The 20,344-nt window shown below is 40.4% G+C and overlaps 1 protein-coding gene across 1 annotated transcript; it reads right to left on the bottom strand.

Moving 5' to 3' along the window:
• Nucleotides 1-1,054: 1,054 nt before the first annotated feature.
• INHBA (inhibin subunit beta A) lies at nucleotides 1,055-15,597 on the bottom strand. Its single transcript, XM_005146977.3, has 2 exons — nucleotides 14,918-15,597; nucleotides 1,055-4,228 (listed from the first exon to the last, which is right to left on the bottom strand). Exons 1-2 carry the CDS (start codon nucleotides 15,303-15,305, stop codon nucleotides 3,342-3,344), a joined length of 1,275 nt encoding a protein of 424 aa, XP_005147034.1. The 5' UTR covers nucleotides 15,306-15,597; the 3' UTR covers nucleotides 1,055-3,341.
• Nucleotides 15,598-20,344: the final 4,747 nt, after the last annotated feature.

A 20,344-nucleotide genomic window follows, 5' to 3' on the forward strand; every position in this document is an offset into this window, starting at 1 on the left:
CTATGTTCAGAGATCAACCATCATGCAAGCAGCCTGGTTTAAATAATTGAATTAAACAACGTTGGATATGGTGCCATTCATTCAAAATCCTTTCTCTCCTTTCGCATTGCCCACAGCAAAAAGAACCTGTGATTCACCCTGGGTTACCTTTACTCATGTAAGTAGTTTTACTACTCTTCTATGGAGCCCAGTAGACATCAAAAAGTTGACATGAGTAAGGGTTCTGGGACAATAAACATCCAATATTAAGGCCAATTCTAAAGCCCTAAAGTGAAATAAAACGCACTCTTCTCAACAACTGTCCCTGCTCCTGCTGTTCTAGAGCCCGGCTCTACTGCTAGGAAAATCAACAGCAATTCTGCCACTTGCTTCAAACGAAGCAGGGTCAGGAACTTGGTTTAAGTTATAAAGATAAATTAGTTGTGCATCTTTTTTTGTCTTTTTTGCTATTTTTTAATGTTCCTACCAGCGTTTGGTATCCCTCCCTTTCCCCAGGAAGAAAGCACAAAAAAACCCGAGCAAACTTCTGCAAATAATTTAAATCAGAAAGCCTTGATATTTTACAGAATACTTTTAGTGACAAATTTAGTGTTTACCCAATTCTTACCATTTTTTAATGTGTTTTTTTTTATTTTTTTTTGCAAATTGCAAACAAGTCTGTAAAAAAAATGCATTGTATAAAAAGTACATAAATGTATAACCCATTAGCTGTACTATGCAAACTAAATACTGTGGAATAAATTAGATAGAAAACTTAGCTATAAGCAGGTATGTTGATATCTATTCAACAGAGGAAAGGGCTTTTTTTCTTTCTTTTTTCCTTTTTTTCTTTTTTTTTTGTTTTTAGATCTCTATCAATACATACAAATACAGACATGGGCCCATGCACACACACATATACACACACAGAGTACACTCACGCACACATGCACACACAAACAGTTTTGGCTGACGAAAAATGAAGGCCCTGATTACACTGTTAAACATGGTTCTCGCCATGAAGGTGCTAACACGCTATCCCTAGCCAATGTGACTGGGTTAAATTGTGCTATCATTTTTTTTCTTTTTCATTTTCTTTTCTTTTAATTGTATTTTTTTATATTTTTTACAGACTGTTTTCTCAACAAGGTGGGGAGCTGTGTTAGTGCTTCTTTCCATGAGAGGCATTTTGAAGCCTGACCTGTCAGAAGGCAGCTAACAGGGGCTTGGTCCTGCAAACCTGTGAGAGTCTGAAACTTCAGGCTCAGGGTTATCAAACTCAGTGTAAACAGGGCCTAATGGTTTCTCCCATTCCCTCTTATGATCTCCCCCTACCCAAAGACAAATGTAACTTTAACATTCTTTTAAATATGACAGCGATAGAATTTTTTTAACAAAAAAAAAAACCTATCTACCTATGCCCTATGGGTTGGACCCTTCAGGTTAGGTGTTGACACTGAAAATTAGATCTTGCAGGCAACGCACAAACCCATTAAGAGTTGTCATGTTAGAGGGTGGTGGTTGAGCCAGCCAGTCTTTCACAGAAGACTGCGTTTCAAACAGCAATCCTACCACAACTGCCATTCTCTGTATATTTGCAGGGGCGATGGTGGGCAGGGCCCAAAGCTGCTTGCAATTTCACATCAAGACTTTCTAAGTGTACACCAGCACTTGAGGTTTCTCTCACACAAATGCCATTTTGAACATGTAGCCTTCCATTTGGTAGTAAGAAACAATCTTTTAACATACTGTGCTTTGCACACAAACATTCATTTTTTTAAGAACATTAAAGTGAAGCCAGAAGTGCTTATACTTTGTGTATACATACATATATACATACAGAAATATATACATATATATATGTATATCCCTTGTATGAAGTTGTTTCCCATCAATGCACAGTTGCTGTGCACCAGGGACAAGTCTTAGTGTTGTACATGCAAAAGAGTACAATAATGCTTAGATGGGCCTCAGATCCGAGCACCTTGGATCCAAATCCCAAGGCTTTTCTGGGCTTACTTCAAATGGCAATTTTCTGTTGAGGGTACTATTTGAATTTAAGTGGTTAACAGGTATTCTAGCCTGAATGTAATCAACCCACTGACCCTTAATTCAAACCCTAACTTGTTATGGGTGAATGGTACCAACCACAAAGAGACTTTTTAGAGGCTTGCACAAATGTCTTTGGTGTATGTGTCTATTCATTTTAAGGTACAAAATAATAATAATTATTATAATAATAAAAATAGCTATTTTGTGTGCTGTAGCAGTTCTTGTATAGCTCACAATAAGTGCAGCTCTCAACCCCTCCCACACCCAACCACCCTCCCTTGCAAATATTTGTTAAATAAGGATTAGACAGGTCAGACACCATTGTAGTGCAAATAGTAAACGATTAAAAATTTCTTTTTTTACAAAATATAGAAATGTTTGGCTCCAGTAACTGGACAAACATGTTCCTTTCAAGTATCTCTCACTGAAGAATTTTTGTTTTTTAAAACAAGTTACTTCCATTAAAAAAAAAGTCTCTCTGGTTTGTTTTTTTGTTTTTTTTGTGTTTTTTTTCTTTCTCTCGCAGGTAAACAGTTTCAAACCAACTAGGTTGCATAGTTCTAATGTTGTAAGCACCTTTACAAAATGTAACTTTAATTCTTTCGTTCTTTTTTTATTCTGTTTTTTCTTCCATTTTTCTTTTTTTCCTTTTTTCTTTCTTTTTTTTTCTTTTTTATAAATGTAGTGCAGAAGATGAAGGTGTGTACACCTGCACAATATTGTCCCTTTACCAATGTTAAGTATATGTGTGTGTATAGTGTCTGTATGTATAGAGATATGTATATAAATACATAGCCATATGTATATACACACAAACACTACACACCTACTCAGTTCCTCGGTAAATTTGGGGGGAAAGTGCCAGTGAATGTAGTGTTCATACACATGGCTTTTCAAGGAATTTAATTGGACTTAGTCCAAATTGCTGCAGGTTAGATGAGCTGCTACCACGGCTTGAACTGATGGGTAACTAAGGGAGGGAACAGAACTCCCTTAGTAATAACTAATGTTTAGTATACTATGTAATAAGATAAGGAGCATACTGAAAGGAAGGGGAAACCCCCAACCCATACCGCCATTCAGACGTTATCTCATTCAAGCCCAGGTTCATGAAGCTTTCTTCTTTTTTATAGCTGAAGTCTTTTCTGATCCTCCACAAGTCTTTTTTTTTTCTTTTCTCTCTCTGTTTTTGTTTTTATGTCCGGTTACAGTTTCATTCAACAAAAGGTTTTACCATGTCTTTCCTCTTCTTGGGCTTTTGATACATTTTCTTCTCAACTTAATGAGAAGGGTCTTGCACGCATGCGCATCTATGAGCAGCCACACTCCTCCACAATCATATTCTGTATGTCTTTCTTAATGATGTTCTGACCATCGTCGTAGTAGAGCATGGACATGGGCCGCAGCTTGGTGGGCACACAACATGACTTGAGGTTGGCAAAGGGGCTGTGGCCCCGCATGCGGTAATGGTTGATGACAGTGGAGTGGAAAGATAATGATGAACCAGATGTGCCTGCTATATGGCTGGGGCAATCTCCTTCACAGTAGTTGGCGTGATAACCTGTAGGTGCAATGATCCAGTCACTCCATCCTATGTCTTTGAAGCTGACAAAGAACTGCTTCTTGCAGCAGATGTTGACTTTGCCATCACACTCCAGGCCTCGTCTCCGCCTCCTGTGCTGGCGGTCCTCTGAGTGCCGGGCAAGCATCATCAGGAAGGGCCGATGTGATTGCTCCTTCTCCTCTTCTCCTGTGAATTCTCCAGCTTCCTTTTCTTTCCCTTCCCCATCATCTTCCTTTTTCTTCTTCTTGCCCAATAGCACCAGGCTGGCTCCAGTCTCTTGGCACAGGTCACAGGCAATCCGCACATCCAAAGAGTTCTTGCCTTGGTCCAGGAGTCTCTGGACACTGCTGGAGACAGGGAAAATGTGCCAAGTGCTCTTACGGGTGTCCACTGCCTTCTCTGAAATCAAAATCTCACTCTTTTCACCTTTCAGCCCCCCATCCTCCATATCTTCTGCTTCTTCAGGGTTCCCTTTTGGCTGCCGCTGCTGTTGAAACAGGCGGATGGTGACTTTTGTCCTGCTTCGGTTGGCCTTGGAGACCTTCAGGAAGAGCCACACTTCAGCATGTTCCACCACCGATAATTCACTGCCTTCCTTGGAAATCTCAAAGTGCAACATTTTCTTGGCTGAGCCTGATTTGTTAAATGGAAATAGACAGGGAGAACTTGTTAGTATGTCTGCTTTCATGCTGTAAAAGACAATTCTCTTACTTGTCACCACAGGCATGAAGTTCCCTAGGTTTCCTACTTGGCTCATTAAATTTTTAACACTCTTCTGTTCTAACCTTCCTTCACCTCATCCTCTCCTCATTTTGTCTTTTGTGAAGATGCTCTCTTTAGAAAAGTGTTTATTTGCCTGTTGTTTTCCAGTATCATGTTTTAACCAAATAATTTTTTTATAGTAATGATATAGCCATTGCATAAAGCATCTCATGGCAAATCAGCATCAGTAGCTGCTAAGTGTGTGTTTGCCTATACTGTCTTTATGATCCCTGTTAGCTGAAAGGTAGCAATGTGATTATGACAACATGTATCTGTTGGCATGTATAGTCATGGTGCATGACTATATGTACCATGCAAACACAAATCTGTGCCTAATAGTTCAAATTAAGGAGTGAGTTCCAGTCCTGATGGTTCTTTGTAAATGATGTGGGAATGAGATCTGCCCTTTCTCCCTCTGTAAAATGCCATTCTTCATAGGCATCTTAAAATTAATTGTAAATCTCAATTGTTTCAAAAGCAAAGAAACACTAAAATAAGAGCCTCAGCTTTGAGAGGTTTGCAGAGTTATATTGTAAAGAATTGCAGAATTGCAGCAGGCAGACTCTTCATCCTGTGAGATGTCAGCTGTAGATCCTGTTCTTAATTTAACACACTGTACTCGCTGTGATTATAGTAATGGTGAATACACTGAGAAATGAGCTAAAGAACTGTATAATTATAGGGATGGTTCTCTGGCATAATTGTATCAACTTGCTGAGATGTCATGATGATGATTATGATGGTGAGGAGGTGTTTCTCTGATACAGAGCTCATATCCCTGGCAGAAGTTGGAATGAATAATGAGGGCTGTTTAATGATTTGATCACTAGAGCATGAAAAAGTTAAGAGAATGAATTAGCTGGCAGGTGGTGGTGGTATTTTATTTTTTTCTTTAAGAGAGGTACTTTTCTATTTTCTTGACAAAAGAAAAAGCCATGTTGGCATCTTTTGTTCTTTCTTAGCATGGAGGCCAGGATGGACCAGGGTCACAGATTTGAAATTTACAGCTATCTGACCCTAGTGAGACAGAAACAGTATTCATAATTATCAATCTGTCGTTGGTATTATTCATGAGCTACCCACGGTTGTTGATCTGATTCTGTGTTGCAGTGGTTCTGCTTGTCAGGAAACCAGAACTTTGCGTGCAAAAAAGGGCAAATGGTGATCAAAAATAAAGTGGCTGGATGCGCACCAGAAAAATTGCTCTCATGGCAGCAAGGTTCTCCTCCTTGCTTTCCCATTGCCACTAACCACTAGTACAGGCCATCCCTGACCATCCTCCTGCTCCCTCACTCTCAGGTGAAACAGAAGTGGGTCAAAATGGCAAGAGACATCTATCCTGTGTTCACTTGCAAATTAAAGAGTTCCTGGTTTTTAAAGGCAGTAGGCAGTGCTGCCTTTGAGCTACCTGTTGCTTCCCTTCTCTGTGAAGTCCTGGCACGGACACATTCAGCTTTCCCTGGTGGCATTCCCAGGTCAAAGAGACAGACGTCTTTGAATTACAGTGGCCAAAGGGCACAGCGTTTTGTTTTTGTTTTCCCTCTAAGTGAGAGTGTGAAATTGTAGACTTTAACTGTCACTGAGATAGGGGAAACACATGGTTTGTGTTAACTGCTTCTCACAGGCTTTGCTGATGCCAGTCTCCAAAATGAGTTACATTCATTTCTCAGGGAGGTATATGAACCAGTGGGACTGTGCCTTAGAAAATAACATGTCACATAGAAAAGGAAGTGGCTTATAGGAAGACAGAGGAAGCTGACCAGTCCTGTGAGGCATAGTGGAGTTACTGGTTTTCTATTATTTTTTAAAATAAGATTAATTCAGTAGTGACTGAAAGTTCATTGGTCAGCTCTTACCAGCTAACATTTCCATTCTGGAAATGAAACCATGGCAAAGCTGCCAACTGTGTTGGAGCAGAGGGCAGGAAATAAGCATTAATCCCACTCCAGCCCAAGTTTCAGAGCAGGAGAAGATGTACTGTGACATCCCTCTGGTCCAAAGGAAGTCTGGTCCAAGAGGCAGGTTGCCCTGTGCATGCAGATATTATAAAGAACGTACAGATGTTCTCTTTGAGAATGGATACTTCTAAAGGCCTGCAAGGATCATCCAAACAGCCAGTGGCTTCATTCCCCCAAACTCTCTCTTCTAAAGCAAGCTTCTAATTTTAGATTATCCCTTTCTTTGGCACAGACCGAATAAACCCTTTCTGAGGGGGACCTAGGCTTCAAGGGAACCTGAAGGCAGGTCACCTGCCAGGACTGGGTCGCTACCTCCAAGACTCTCCATCCAACCCCTTCTGCTTGCTGTTCCTACCTAGGAAAATCTTGCAGAGGGGAGAAAAGATGGTTTAGACTGAGCTGCAGAAAGTGTTTTCTAGCACCAGCAGCCTCTTCCCAGCTGCTGTCTTTCCCCAGAGCTCACAGGCTGGTGCAGGGCGCAAGCTGGGAAGTCCAAAATTTACTCTGTGTTTCCAAGGTGCCAAGCTGGGCACAGACAGCAGTTCTGGCACTAGGAGAGATCCTGTGCATGAGCAGATCTGCTATGCTGGGGATGAACATGGAAAACCGGCCCAGTTGTGCTCAGGAGAAAGCAGCTCAGGTGTGCAGACTTGGGTAAGAAGTTATAAGGCCCCTCTTATAGAAAACAAAGCCAGACAGCTCTGCATTACAGAATAACCTAATGCTGTCAAGTGGTAATGCATGATATATTATGTTCTGTTATTTCCATGCTAACGGGAGTTGAAAATAACTTACGAAGTAACCTATCTCCAACAGATATGCACTGGACAGGTAGTATAAGGCATGTCCTTATATAGGGATAACAGCTTCCCTGTAGGGTGTTAGCTACAGTAACAGCCTCCCCGGATGTGGTTAGCTATATCTTTGTTGATTCAATTTCTAAAGAAAAAAAGATGCAGGAAGCTTATACAAGCATAATATTTCTGGACACAACAAAATCCTGAGTCCTCAAACCTGCATAGCTAATAAAAGGTTTTATAGCAATTAAAAAAAAAAACCTTTCCCTTTCATAGATCTTTTTAGAAGGAGATTGGAAATGGTGCAAAGTTGGGGATAAAAAGCATGCTTTCACATCAGGAAAAAAAACGAAGCTTTTCTGAATTCTCTCCACATTCACAACTAGTTTGTTACGATCACACAGCACAAATGGTATGAATCCTGCAGTCTTTACGAGGTCACTATGCTCAGACAAGCTCATTTTGAAATCAGAGCTTGGCCTGTGCTAAAGCTGAATTGAGATCTCTGGATCTGGCTTATTTTGACTACACATTCGCTTTATAACAGGATCTTTATTTCCAAAAGGTTCGGTGCTACAATAAAATAAATTCTTTAAGTGTTTTGAGACAAGAAAAAAAAAAATAATCACTGTATTTCATTTTCTCCAAATATTGCTTAGGGATTTAGCAGTCTTTCCTTTTTGGTCTGAGTTAATGACCAGGTTCAAAGCTTTGGAAATATATACTGTTCATCTAACCGAAAGTAAAGAGGAGACCTTCCTGAAAGTCAGGGATGGTATCACTTCCGTAATTACACTTTGTTTATCCTCTTGTCCTGCCTTTTCATCTGCCACAGCTGATTTGCAAGGGTCTTTTTCCATTTCTAATCATCCTGCTCCTCCTGCCTGACTCCTGTGGAAAGACCCACAGCCCAACAGTGGTAATGCCTTCATCACTTCCATGCTCGTATAAACAGCAATGTCAACAGCTTGTATTGTTATCATAGCAGAAAGCAGCTGAAAAAGGAGACGAGGGATTACTTTGGGCCCCCTTTGATTGCTTTTCCTCATCTCCCCTTCCCAAAGCCTTGGAGAGGGCACCTCTCTGCTTTATTGCCGAGCAAAGTCCCTTCCAGCAACAGGGCTGTTAAGCCGGGGGAGCAGTCTAGCAGCGCAAGTGACACCAGCAAATGCTGTGAGAAATGGTTAAAAATACAAGCCCTAAGAAGTAATGCATATATGGTAAAAGGTTTAATGGAAGTAGTTACTGAATGGAAAGAAAGTGTAGCATCATATATATAGCATGAGAGTTTGCTCGTATCTGCTTTTCTCTTCAGTGGTGCTCGCACACCTTTTTAGGAGAAAAACCTGAATATGCAAGCAGAGGGGAGCCTGCACAGGTACCTCCTCTCTGCCTCTGGAAGGGGCTGTTCAGGGCTGCCAAGTAGCACTTGGTGATGGGCATGGAGGAACTAGCAGAGCCCTTGCAGGACACTGGAGGCAGGCGGTGCGCTCACGATGGGCTCTCATAGCTTGTGTTAGGCTGCAATTTGCTGTGAGATTCAAGATTGAGCCTTGCTATTTCAAGCTGTATTTGCAGAATAGGTAGGGTCTAGACTGTACAATTAAGATCTTTTTCTTTTTTTTTGGAGGGGGGGTAAAATGCTAAGATACTTAATATTACTTTTTTAACCATATGCTGTTAAATGATTAAGGCTGTTTTTTTTTCATACTGAAAGTGATTATCTTTTCTGACATTATAGCATGACTTATTCTTAATTTCTCTTAATAGACAGTATTTAAATTTTCCTTTGAAAAATGCTCTCTATGTAAGAAGGTGCTGTTACTTTAAATTTCCATGCTTCCCCAGTGCTCAATTTTAAACCGTTTTTACATTATACTGTAAGTGAACTGTTTTTCCATACAAAGCAAGCTTTTTTTTCCCTTTTTTAGTTGCTAACTTTACTACTGCCTATGTTTAGATTTGGGGGAATTTGTACTGTGTGCCAATCTGTAATTACATTCAAAAGCATCCTTCTCTTCACTTCTCATTTCCGTTCCCCAGGAGACAGAAAAAAAATAGGTTACTAGAAAGGTTCCTCTAAAGGGAGTGAAGAGCATGGTTATTGAGAGATAATTGCTCAAAATGTTTACTAATGAGTGACCACTAGAGTTAGATGAATTGTTCATGGCGTAGAATTTATTCAGTGAATTTAGCACTGTTATCGTCTGGCAATTATCCCCTAGGCAGACTGATTATTACCAATGAGCTATTACCATGATTAGACAGTGGCCATTTCTGTGAATGCGTTTCAGCCTATGGATCGCTGGCAAGAGATTTCTTCTAACTATTCATCACCCCTCATATGTGACTGGTCATCCAGGTTGTGTGCTTTCGTTTCTGCTCCCTGACCGGTGCCTCTTACAACGGGAGGAGCAATTATGACACAAATTCCAAACACCTTATCTTTGTATTCACATGGCCTTTGCTGCCAGCAAAAGGAGATTTTTGTTGCAAGAAAAAATAAACCAAAAAAGAAAACCAGGAAAAAGAACTATTCCCCAAGCATTTGTAGGGGGGAAAAGCAGCAGCAACCTTATTTAAATACCTCTTCTTGAAAAGTTAACCCAAAGGGGCATTGACAAGGTCATTCAGAATGTGAAATAATTCAGTTCTGGTGAACCTTGACTCTCCTCTGCTATTTTGTTAGGAGGAAAGCACTTTACATCCCCAGTCTTGAGTTCTTTCCAAATTGAAAGCCCTTCCCCCCACAAGGCTTTAAATATTTAGAAACAGAAAAGGTGTTTGTTTGGTTGAAGTTTTTGTTACTTGATTTTTGCATTTATATCTAGAATAGCTCATGCAAAATTTAGGGTCACTTTCACCGATAATATATTTCAAGGTAAAGACAATATCAAGACTTTGTCTTTCATGAAAGGCAGCATAATTTTTTCTTATACATACTTGTAATAATTTGTTGTAAATCCTAAAATTAAGTTGATCAGAAACTGCCAGTCTGTTTTCATTAAAATATTCAATTTCTGTGCACTAAGGCCCAAATCCCAGGCCCAGTGAAATGAATAACAGAACTTTTAATTGCTTCCAGTAGACTAAGTTTCAGTACTAAATCAGTCTTGCAAAGCTCTGTGGCATTAAATAAGATTTCCTTTTCATGCCCATATAGACATATCTAGGTATAAGAACTCCTCAGCATGAATCATTTACACATCTGCAGTGTAGATAAATTGTGCACACTGGAGAGCACATGAATGCACACACTTATCTGCAGGAATCTATTCATATTACATTGGTACAGGTACAGCTACATGGGTATACAAGCATGTCTTGGCATAGATATACTTGTGCTTATCCTTTCCCAAATCTTCGTTCAGGAAGTCAAGCCATCATGAACTTGCACTTATACACACATGCAGGCAAATCCATATTCATATTCCCAACTGCATATGCGTACAAAACTGTGTTCATGACTACAGAGAGATGGATACATACAGTATTTTCTGTCTCTTAGGTATCTTTTTCTAGACTGGTTCACATCTTCTCAGATTCCTCTGCGTGCTCTCAAGTTATTCTCAAACCAAGCAACCTCCCTTGTCACATTTTGATAAAATGAAACAGATTAATACAGATGGCTTTCTTCTTCTGGAAGTAACTTGCTTTCATTTGCTAAACTTAAAATCTTTGATATAGTATGCCAAAGGGGAAAAAAAAATCAAGGGGAAATAGGCTTGTTTTCTAAAAGCCAAGGAGACTGTATTAGAAAAAGATGTGAGAAAATCAGCTCAGATGATGATTCACGGTCACATTTCTCAATATCTTGTAAAAAATAATAATTATCATTTCTGATCTCTCTAGATTCCCAGAACTTGTAGCATCCATCAATTTATCTTTTTCCTTTTTCCCTTTGCCTATTTGCTTCCTGCATTGTTTTACTTGCAGTCTCCCACTCTAGTGAATCCTTGCCTTTTAAATAAACGAGAAGAGAGAAACGAGCTCCACTCAGAGAAGCTAGATAAGCATAAGGATCTCTGGGATTCAGGATCTTATTAGGTAAAATAGGAGCTTGCAAGAAGGTTGCCTTGTGTGGAGCAAAAAGCCTTTGGAGTGTGCCCTCTCGTGGCCGTTCTTTATTCAGCACGGATACCTGTACCATTAAATACGTTCACTTTCAACTGCAAATTGTTTAGATTTAAACGCGCGTAAGCAAACCATCATTTTTTCCTTCCTGAACTGCCATCCTAGAGGAGGCATCTTCCTGGGAAAGGAGTGTGTGTACGTATCTGAACATGAAGGTAGGCATCTCATGATCAAGTCAGCTCACCCTGAGTTCAGTATGAAGTGATGTGAAAGGTAGAGTTGGTCTAAGTAGCTCTCAGACTTGTCTTTTTTCTCTCCGACAGTTCTCCTAATGGTAAGCCTTTGGATTTCAGTATTTCCATCCAATAATTCCTATCAGCTTCTCGGGGGCTGATGTTAGAAACCCATTTCATTGGTAGTTTAGTTGCCAGGATCAAATTCACTTGGCAAAATCCCAGGTCTGCCTGATAAGCTATCTATTTAACATAAGGAAAGAGTTAGTAGCCAACCATATTTTATAATCATTGGCTATCTCAGTTATAGAACCTGTTGGATTTGCTTGTCACAAAATTATATTGACCCTTCTTCTCAAAAGACTATTTTTAAGACCTTGAAGTAACCCACAGAGCTCTGGCACAGCTACCCACATAGCAGAACTAATCGAGGTTAGTAATCTTAGGCTGATATGCAAGTAGAAAATAATTCCCATGTTTTACTTGTAAGAGTGCCAAAGGACAGTAGGGTGCATTTGTAAACTTTTGCCCAATACTCGTGGTCATTAGTTTTGCAAAGATCTGCCTGGATTTGTTAGCTGGGAAAACTACCTGCCAACTCTTTCTGATTTCCTGGACGTAACTACACCTGTGCTTCACTGCAGGTAGTTCACCCTCTAACTGTCTGAAGCCTGTGTTCCTTTGAGTCTTGGTCTGGTTTAGAAAATAGCAGTCTCAAGCCAGAGCCACGTGCACAGGGCACTGTTTGTTCATTCACTCCATTTCATTGTATGTCTGAGGATATGGCTGATGAAAGATGGAAATACTACTTTTTTATGAAGGCAAGTAGTAAATGTGGCTTCTGAAGGGTAGGGAGAATTGCTGGTTTATGTCAAATCATACCCAAAGGAACAAAAATCTTAATGTCTTATTTCTCTTTCCACAGACTTTTATTTGATACAATGTGAGATGTTTCCATTCATTTTCACTGATTTCTTATTGCCCTCTTTCGAGGCAGAGTGAGTTTCACATTACAAGCAGGAAGAACGTTGACCTGACTGTGAGAGGAGCACGTTTATTCTCCTGTTTGGTGTTTTAAACTTATCCATACTCTTCCCAGTTCCCACACACTGAAAAATGGGGACTGTCCATGTGGCTATATTCTATTCCTGTCTTTAACTCACACTTCCTATATGTCATGTCACTTTCCTGCTTTTTGCCTCACTTTGCTCAACAGGAAAAATTATACTGCTTTAATATTTGACATGTAATACTGCTGGTGTGCGAGTGGGAGAGATCCCAGGTAGAGCTTACTTAAGTTGCTGTATTATTGGCACCTGGAAAGTGTGGTAGATCCTCTGATGTTAGCAGGACACCAGCTGCGAATGGCTATGGATGAAAAATATGTTTTAGCAGTCTGAAGTTACTCCAGAGAGAGGAGTTATCTTTTCCATCGTAAGCCCAAACCCCAGAGCTCAGTTTCTAGGTGCTAATTGCTCCTCCCTCCTCTCAGATCAAAGTCTAGCAGGTTTAGGAAAAAGGGCCGGAGCAGCCCTCCTGCCTTGGCTTCCAGAATGGGCTTAGTGAGAAGGTGGAGAACAGCAGCAGGGAAGAAAAGGCATGGGAACACAGCAGATGCCCCTGTCCTTCAACTCCATAGCATCAGTCTTCTTAAATTAACCTGGCAAGCCGTGGTAGGACAACCCTATGTAAATCAAACTAAGTGACGTGTTAGTGTTGGGTAGCTTTTGGCGGGGGGGATCGGCGGCTGGACTATTGGCCAGCTTGTGGGCAATGGCACGATTTTCACTGCTCACGTGGTCCCGAGAGCCAATGGCTTCAAGAGCTGCCGTTGGAGGGTGTCGTACTGAGTAGGCATATATCAAATTCCAAATTCCTTTGTGTCAGAGCTCAGGAGAGACAATAATGTGTTTACAAATGATTGGGACTCACACAGGGAAGAGAAACCACTGCTTATGCCATATGTGTTTCACTGTGCTCAGAGCGAGCTGCTGAAAACCAGGTGGGGAATCCGACTCATAGATAGCTTAGAGATTTCCTTGCTTTTAAAATCTCACTTCTAAACTAACACTGAGCCACCCCTGCTTCTAACGACCTCTGGCATTGACACCTCCTGCCTGCTTTCTGAAGTGGAGGGGATGGAAAAACTGAAAAGCCTGAGCTTTCATACTGAAGGAACTGAAAATGTGTATATTGACAAGGACTCCAAAGGCAAGGGCTCCTCGTACAGTTGGAAATCGGACAGCTAGCAGGAATGTCTGCTCTTAAAAGCATGCACACTTCTTGTGCATGGCTTCCCTGCAAACAGAACATCTGAGTCAACAGGTTTTCAGGACTGGAAACTCTGAGTGTTGTCTTAATTGTTTATACTGCTGCAGCAAACTTTTAAACAAAAATGCTTGGAGTTCCTTTGCATACTTTGCCTACCATATGCTGTACCAAACAAAACAATGACATTCTTTTAAAACCGTCTTGGCAACAGGAAAAATGCTTTGGCTAGACAGCATCATAAAAAGTTGCTGTTAGTTAGATGATAGAGTTATTGCGAGATCCTGCTATTGATGCATGTATAAACATATTCACATATACTAACAGATATATGTGCACATACATATACATTGAATTCAAATGGGTTCTGATCCTATTCATGTAGGAACAAGACAGTAAAGTACAACTTTAGAGCTGTTTCCTATAGGCAGTTGATGTGAGCCTTAAGCCATTACTTAGTAAATATCTATATTCTGAGCTCTTACTGTGTAAGAGTCAGGGAAAACAGAACTGTGAAAGACTAGAAAATACACCCTACCAAGGTTGCATTTTTTTGGCAGGAGTGTTTTAGGAACAGAATCTTTTTTCCAGTATGCAGAAGTCTGCATTACAAGTTGGATCAGCTACAGCAACTTGTCCGGTTCTATTGAAGTCATCTGACAGTCCCTGCAACTCTTTACTGCCGAAGATGCTGTGTTAAACTACAAAAAAAAAAGAAAAAACCCTAACAAAACCCCCACAAAAAACCCTCTCACTTCTAAAAGTTAAAGCTGTTTCATCTGATTTTATAATTTCCACTGTAATTTTTACATGAAAGGGTTGTTTCCCAAGTAGTTTGCAGCTCACTTTCTATCTTGATAAACTCCCCCAAAGGCTTCAGCCCTTTTTCCTTTCACCATCAGCTCTGCAATCCAGTACTTTGCTGCAAGTACTCTGGTTGCACAGGCACAGTTTGGAGGACCCCGCTGCAGCCTGACTTTCTGCTCAAGATTGGTTAGAGAGCTTCCTCCCTGTGTGGCTGACTGTGCTTAGCAAGTGTAATCTGTAGCCAAGACTAAGAAAAATCAAATTCCTTCAGAGTCCTACCCCCCCATCCTATTCCTCCTTCTCCCTTCCCCCAAGTCTCATCCTATAACCTTGCAGAAAACATTATTCATAAGGAGAAGGAAAGAAGTTAATTGCAGTTCTGGCACAAAGGATATTTTACAGTTTTGTTTTTCAAGCACTCACCTGATTCCGCAAAAGTGATGATTTCTGAGGTTTGCTCCACAACTTCATTCATTTCAGCTCTTCTTCCAACATCATCCTCTATTTCCACATAACCATCCTCTCCCACCTTTCCCACATGGAGTTTTTTGATGGCATTTAAAAGTGCTGCCTTGGGCACCGGCTGGGTGATATTAGGTCTGTCCCTCAAGTGCAACATGTTCAGTATGTGCTTCTTTACTGCTTCCACCATCTCAGGCTGTGAGCTGGGCACATCCTTTGAGAGCGTGGCGAGGGCACATGATGGACAGTCAGTGACTGAACTGTGCCCCTCGGATCCTGGGGTTGGGGAACTCCTCACTATAATCCAGCAAAGCACCAACAAAAATCCTCTCTTCCAAAGCAAAGGCATCCTGGCAGCAAAAGTTGTTGTGATTCCCTTTTTAAAAGGCCCTGCTTTTCCTCCCCCTTCACGCACAGTTTTTTTGGGGCTGGTTTGGGTTGTTTGTTTGTTTGTTTGTTTTTCCTTCTCTTCAGCAAATTCTCTGGAACAAGAACCAAAAGTTTTCTGTGAAGTTTTGTTTGCAGGTTCCCTCTCTGAATGCAATAAGTGCTGTAGATGTTTGTGGCTGTCAGGGAGAAGAGTTCTGACTCTGTCTCAGAGTAGGAGAGAGACACAGAGAGAGGGAGAGAGAGAGAGAGGACGGATTGGCCTAAAGTGAGTGAGTGAATGAGAGAGGGAGGGAGTTTTGTCTGTGAGTAAAGGCTATGATTAGGAAGGGGGAGGAACAGGCAGGCTGGCTTCCTTATGCTCATTGCTCCCCTAACACACACCTCTCTTCAAATATCACTACTCGTGGTTTCTGCCCTCCCCCCTTTCTAAAATCCCTTTTCATTCCTGCAAATTTAATCTTTTTTTTTTCCTGTTTTGGGTTTTTTTTTTCCTCCTCTCTGTTTGACCGTCCTGGCTCCCCCCTGCCTGTCATCCCCACCCCCCCCCCCCCCCGACCCCCTTTTTTTCCCATTCCTTCCCTTTTACTGTTGTTTAGGTTTGGTTTGTTTGTTTTATTCCTTCAACAGTATCACTGGCTTTAACTAAACAGAGGGAGCATGAATGAATGAAAAAAGCTAAACCTTTTGTTAAGGAGCACCTTGCTCTTGGTCCTGCTTGGTTTAAGCAGGGATGTTAAATAGCTTGTGAATGAGATGGGAATGGGAGCAGGGGCTCTGAATATTTTGGGCAGAATATTATCCTGCCTTCAGGAGAAGGGAAAAGAGAAAAGATCTTTTCTGCTCACTTCTAAATGCTGGAGGTTATCAACACTGGCAAGAGATCTGAGGGGAGCAAAATAACACTGTTTGGAGGGCTATATAATACATGATACACCCTCCAGCTGCAATATGCAGTCAGGCACTGAAAGCCTAAGCAGGAGCTGGTACAGCACTTTATCTGTGACATGCTAAGGTAGTGCCTGCAGAGTAGAAATATCCCTACTTCTCTGCTAGCCTGTGCCTAGAAATTCTCAGGCAGATATATTTAGGTTTGGGGTTAATCAAGTAATGTCTGAAAAATGCTTTGAAGGTGAAAAGTGTTACATGTCATCTGGCCAAATCATACTTGCTCCTGACTCAGGCAAACCCCTCATCGATGCCAATAATCATTCTCTCTGAGGGAAGGCTGAGTAAGATCTACATTTGGCCCATTGTTATTAGGAGGCACTTTTTTGTTTCATTCATTTAAACCACACAGAGCAATCATAACATTAGAATAAGACATCGGGAATGAAAAGCAAGCTAAAACACTGTAAGGAGCCTGAGTTTCTATCAGTGTTGGTAGACCCTTGCCAGTTCGTGGCCGTGTGGGTCTTGCTGTGCAGCAAATAGGCATTCCCAGTGTCAGTGCCATGGCTTAATGTTGCCTGTGCATTCGGTAGCCCCTCCGTTCTGTTCCTTACCTAGCAAGGGTGAAGTTAGCAAACTCCCTCCCGCTGGAACTTGGTAATGGAAAATGAGAACACTACAGCTGATAGACTAACTTCTGAGGTTCTTTCCCTGCAGACTTTAACTTGTACAGATTTTCTTAGAACAGCTTCTGCTCTTTTAGTATTTACCCTCCTTCTTGTTTTCTTTTCATTCCCTCTCTCACACCTTTGTCTTCTCAGGTGTACTTACTTCCTACCCAGCAAATATTCTGCTTTCTCTATATTACTGTCAACCAATGTATTTTAGTAGAAAGGAGTAATTTATAAATATAAGCATTGTAAGATCTCTGACTTCCATGAGATGACTACAGGCACATAGGCTGAGAGACAGGTAAGGAATTATGGTTAGAGTAAATGAAACACACAGAAGTAATTGAACAATCAACCAAAGTTTTACAAATGTTATATATTGCGAGTCCTTTTCAATTAAGCTCTTTTATAAGTCTTTCACTGTTATAAGGCATCCACAGTACACCGTCATCTGTGTTTTACTGACCTCAGTTGCTATACTGTTATATACTGTTACACTTATGGGTCTGTCAGCATTATAAACCCTGCAGCCATTCTTATAAACACATCTTTGTAACACAAACTTCGCTATAATACATCTAAATTTCTTGGATCTTGTGAACAGCCCAAAGTCTGTTGTAATTATATGAAGTCTGAAAGCTTGAAATAGAACTGAAAGTTTAATTGGATGAAAAAATAATTTCAGATGAAAATATGCCGTCATGATTAGATGTACTAACAGATGACATAATTAAAGGGGTTATTTATAGTTCTAATATAGCACCTATCCCAACAGTGTCTGATGAAAAGTGAAGGATAGGCATAAATCAATATAAAACACAGATAAGTATATTTGGGTTCTTGCTGTGGGGTATACATTGCTTGCCATATATAACAGGTACACTTATCACAGACAATCTCTATTACATATAGGTATAGCATATTTTACTTGCATGCCATGATGATGACAGATTTAACATTAAAACAGAACTTTCTAAACCCCACTGTTTTCTAAAGCGAGTCTGCTGATACTGCTGGTATCTATTGCATTTGTACTTAACATACATAGATATATAGGTAAAAAAATACAGAGTGTTCCAATAAATAGAGAAATAGTGGTTCAGACTGTTTCTGTAAAATCACCTGAGCTGCAAAGCTTTGTATATGCATTCATTCAATAGACCCCTAACAGCATGCACAGGAATTAAAAGTTTCAATTTTAAAAGAAAAAAAAACTGATGTAAAGTTTTACCTCTCTAGTCCTGACTCTCAGAAGCAGACTGCTGTATAGTGCATTAAGAACTGCTGAAGTTCCTCTTTGTGGTATTTATAATGCGAAGCTTTATACTGTACTTCTCATGTGTACACTCACATATAATGTCTGTCAAAAGTAAGTGGGCCGGATCACTGTGCTGGATTGGTTAATCCTGTTACATCAGCAATTGACTGTTTTTCCTGTATGAGACATACTTCTGGTAATTATCTAATGGAAACTCCTAATTGTCTAGCATGACAAAATATCGTGGATTCAACTTGTAGTGGTGATCTCTGTATCCATTTAAAGAATAGAACTTAAAATCAGACTGAAAGCAAACACTATGAGTCAGGAAGACACACTCCAACTTGTTTTATTGCATAGCTAGATATAGATATTATTAGATGTAGATATCACTGATTTAGTTCAAATACAGTATTTGCCAGATACTTAATTGCTAGTTTGCAGATTGTTTTCTTCTTCTTTCATACTTAAGAATATACCAGATAATCTATTTGCAAATTTGGATTCGTTTCAACTTCAGAAAAATGCATTTGGTTAAGAATCCTTTTGCTGTGGATAAATTCTGTTTTAAATCGATCTTTGTATAAATACATCCTTCTGTTAACTTAGGGATCCCTTTAAAGCTCTTAAAAATGAATCATATTGCTCTTGTCCAAGTCTCCTGGCTTCTTGACGTGCAGATTGCATCACACTATTAAAAACTGTTTAGATGTCTAAAAATAAGTTACAATGAATGACAGGTCACATTTTTTGCAAGTGTGATATTAACACATGTGGAATAAAATAAAATGTAATTTTCATTCCAGTTTACATTCATGAGGATCAGAAATCACTGTGCCAATTAGGCAGTACAAAAGTAATATATATAAGGTCAAAAGTAAATTCAAAATCCATCTCCTTTCTTGAACACACATAATAGCTGGCTTTATGTGGTACCGTTTATGACAAATGGCATGATCATGCAGTCTTTACTCATTCAAAACACCCACTGATTACCAGAAAATCCCCATCCTTCAGATTTTTTTTTTGGCCTGAATCGTACTTATGATTGTATTTTTATGTCCTGTTGGTAATGTAAGTTTAATCTGTCTTGGAATATGGCTGATCTGGATCAGGGAAGGAAGATTTTAAATTGTCAATTTACAGTGATACCAGGGAGCCCTTATAGCAGTGTGGATTCCAACCGGGGTGTGTGTATGTGCTGTATTCACATGACAGCTTTGGTAGAATGAGCAAAAAATCAGGAGTTAATGGGAAACATATGACCACATAGGTTGTTTTGTTTCCCAGGTTTAATATGCATATAACAAGTTTCCCGGCTGTAACATGCTGTGGATTGAAGCCTCTTGAAACAGGTTTCAGTAGCTTTCCTGCAATCTGACTTTGGGGGTTCCAGTTGTTACAAAGAACAGCTTTTTTTCCCCCTATTTTTTTTCCCCTTCAGGGACAGTGGAAGACAAATAATGGGCATGCACATACCTAGTTATTTACAGGGCAATATTTTTAATGGGGAGCCTAAACCCCAGTTTTGGCAAAGGACTTTTCCAGCAGGATGGAATTCTGTTTTTCTCAGGACCAGACTGAATTTGGTTTTAACTGGCACCCTGAAACTCTTTGAAATTAGTTACATACTGGTAGTGCAGTGACTGTTGTAATTTGGCAGCAGACATATGCTCAGCAAGAGATCTTGTATTGCACTGGTTTCACAGAGAGTGGAAAAATAGCCCTGAATGTAACAGAGTTATCTTCTCCGTGGCCTTGGAGTCGTGTGGGACTCCATCCACAGCAGCTGGGGTGACGGCATCACCCCCCCCCCCGCTGATGCAGCACCCAGCCGGTCCATAGCTTCTCCCCCAGCAGCAGAGGGTCAGAGAATTCCCAGTGTGAAAGTGTGTGGTCTGTGACAGGAGAAGCCTACCTAGGGAAGCACAGCAAACGTACGTGATTTATAGCGCAGGATAACTTTTGAAAGGAGATTAGGAGAAGTGAAAAGCATTATTCATTTCAGAGCATGCTCCTTATTGCCTCGGGGAGTTTGTGTATAGCTGTACCAAAGGCCTAATGAAAGCTTTACTCAGTGACTAATTTTTTTTTTCACACCTATTTCTCTCTTTATAAATATTTTTCTCCCCACCCCTCCACTTCTTCTCATTTGGTTGAACACAGCAACACCTGCTGGCA

Source organism: Melopsittacus undulatus, chromosome 1, assembly GCF_012275295.1.
Source record: "Melopsittacus undulatus isolate bMelUnd1 chromosome 1, bMelUnd1.mat.Z, whole genome shotgun sequence".
NCBI lineage: Eukaryota > Metazoa > Chordata > Aves > Psittaciformes > Psittaculidae > Melopsittacus > Melopsittacus undulatus.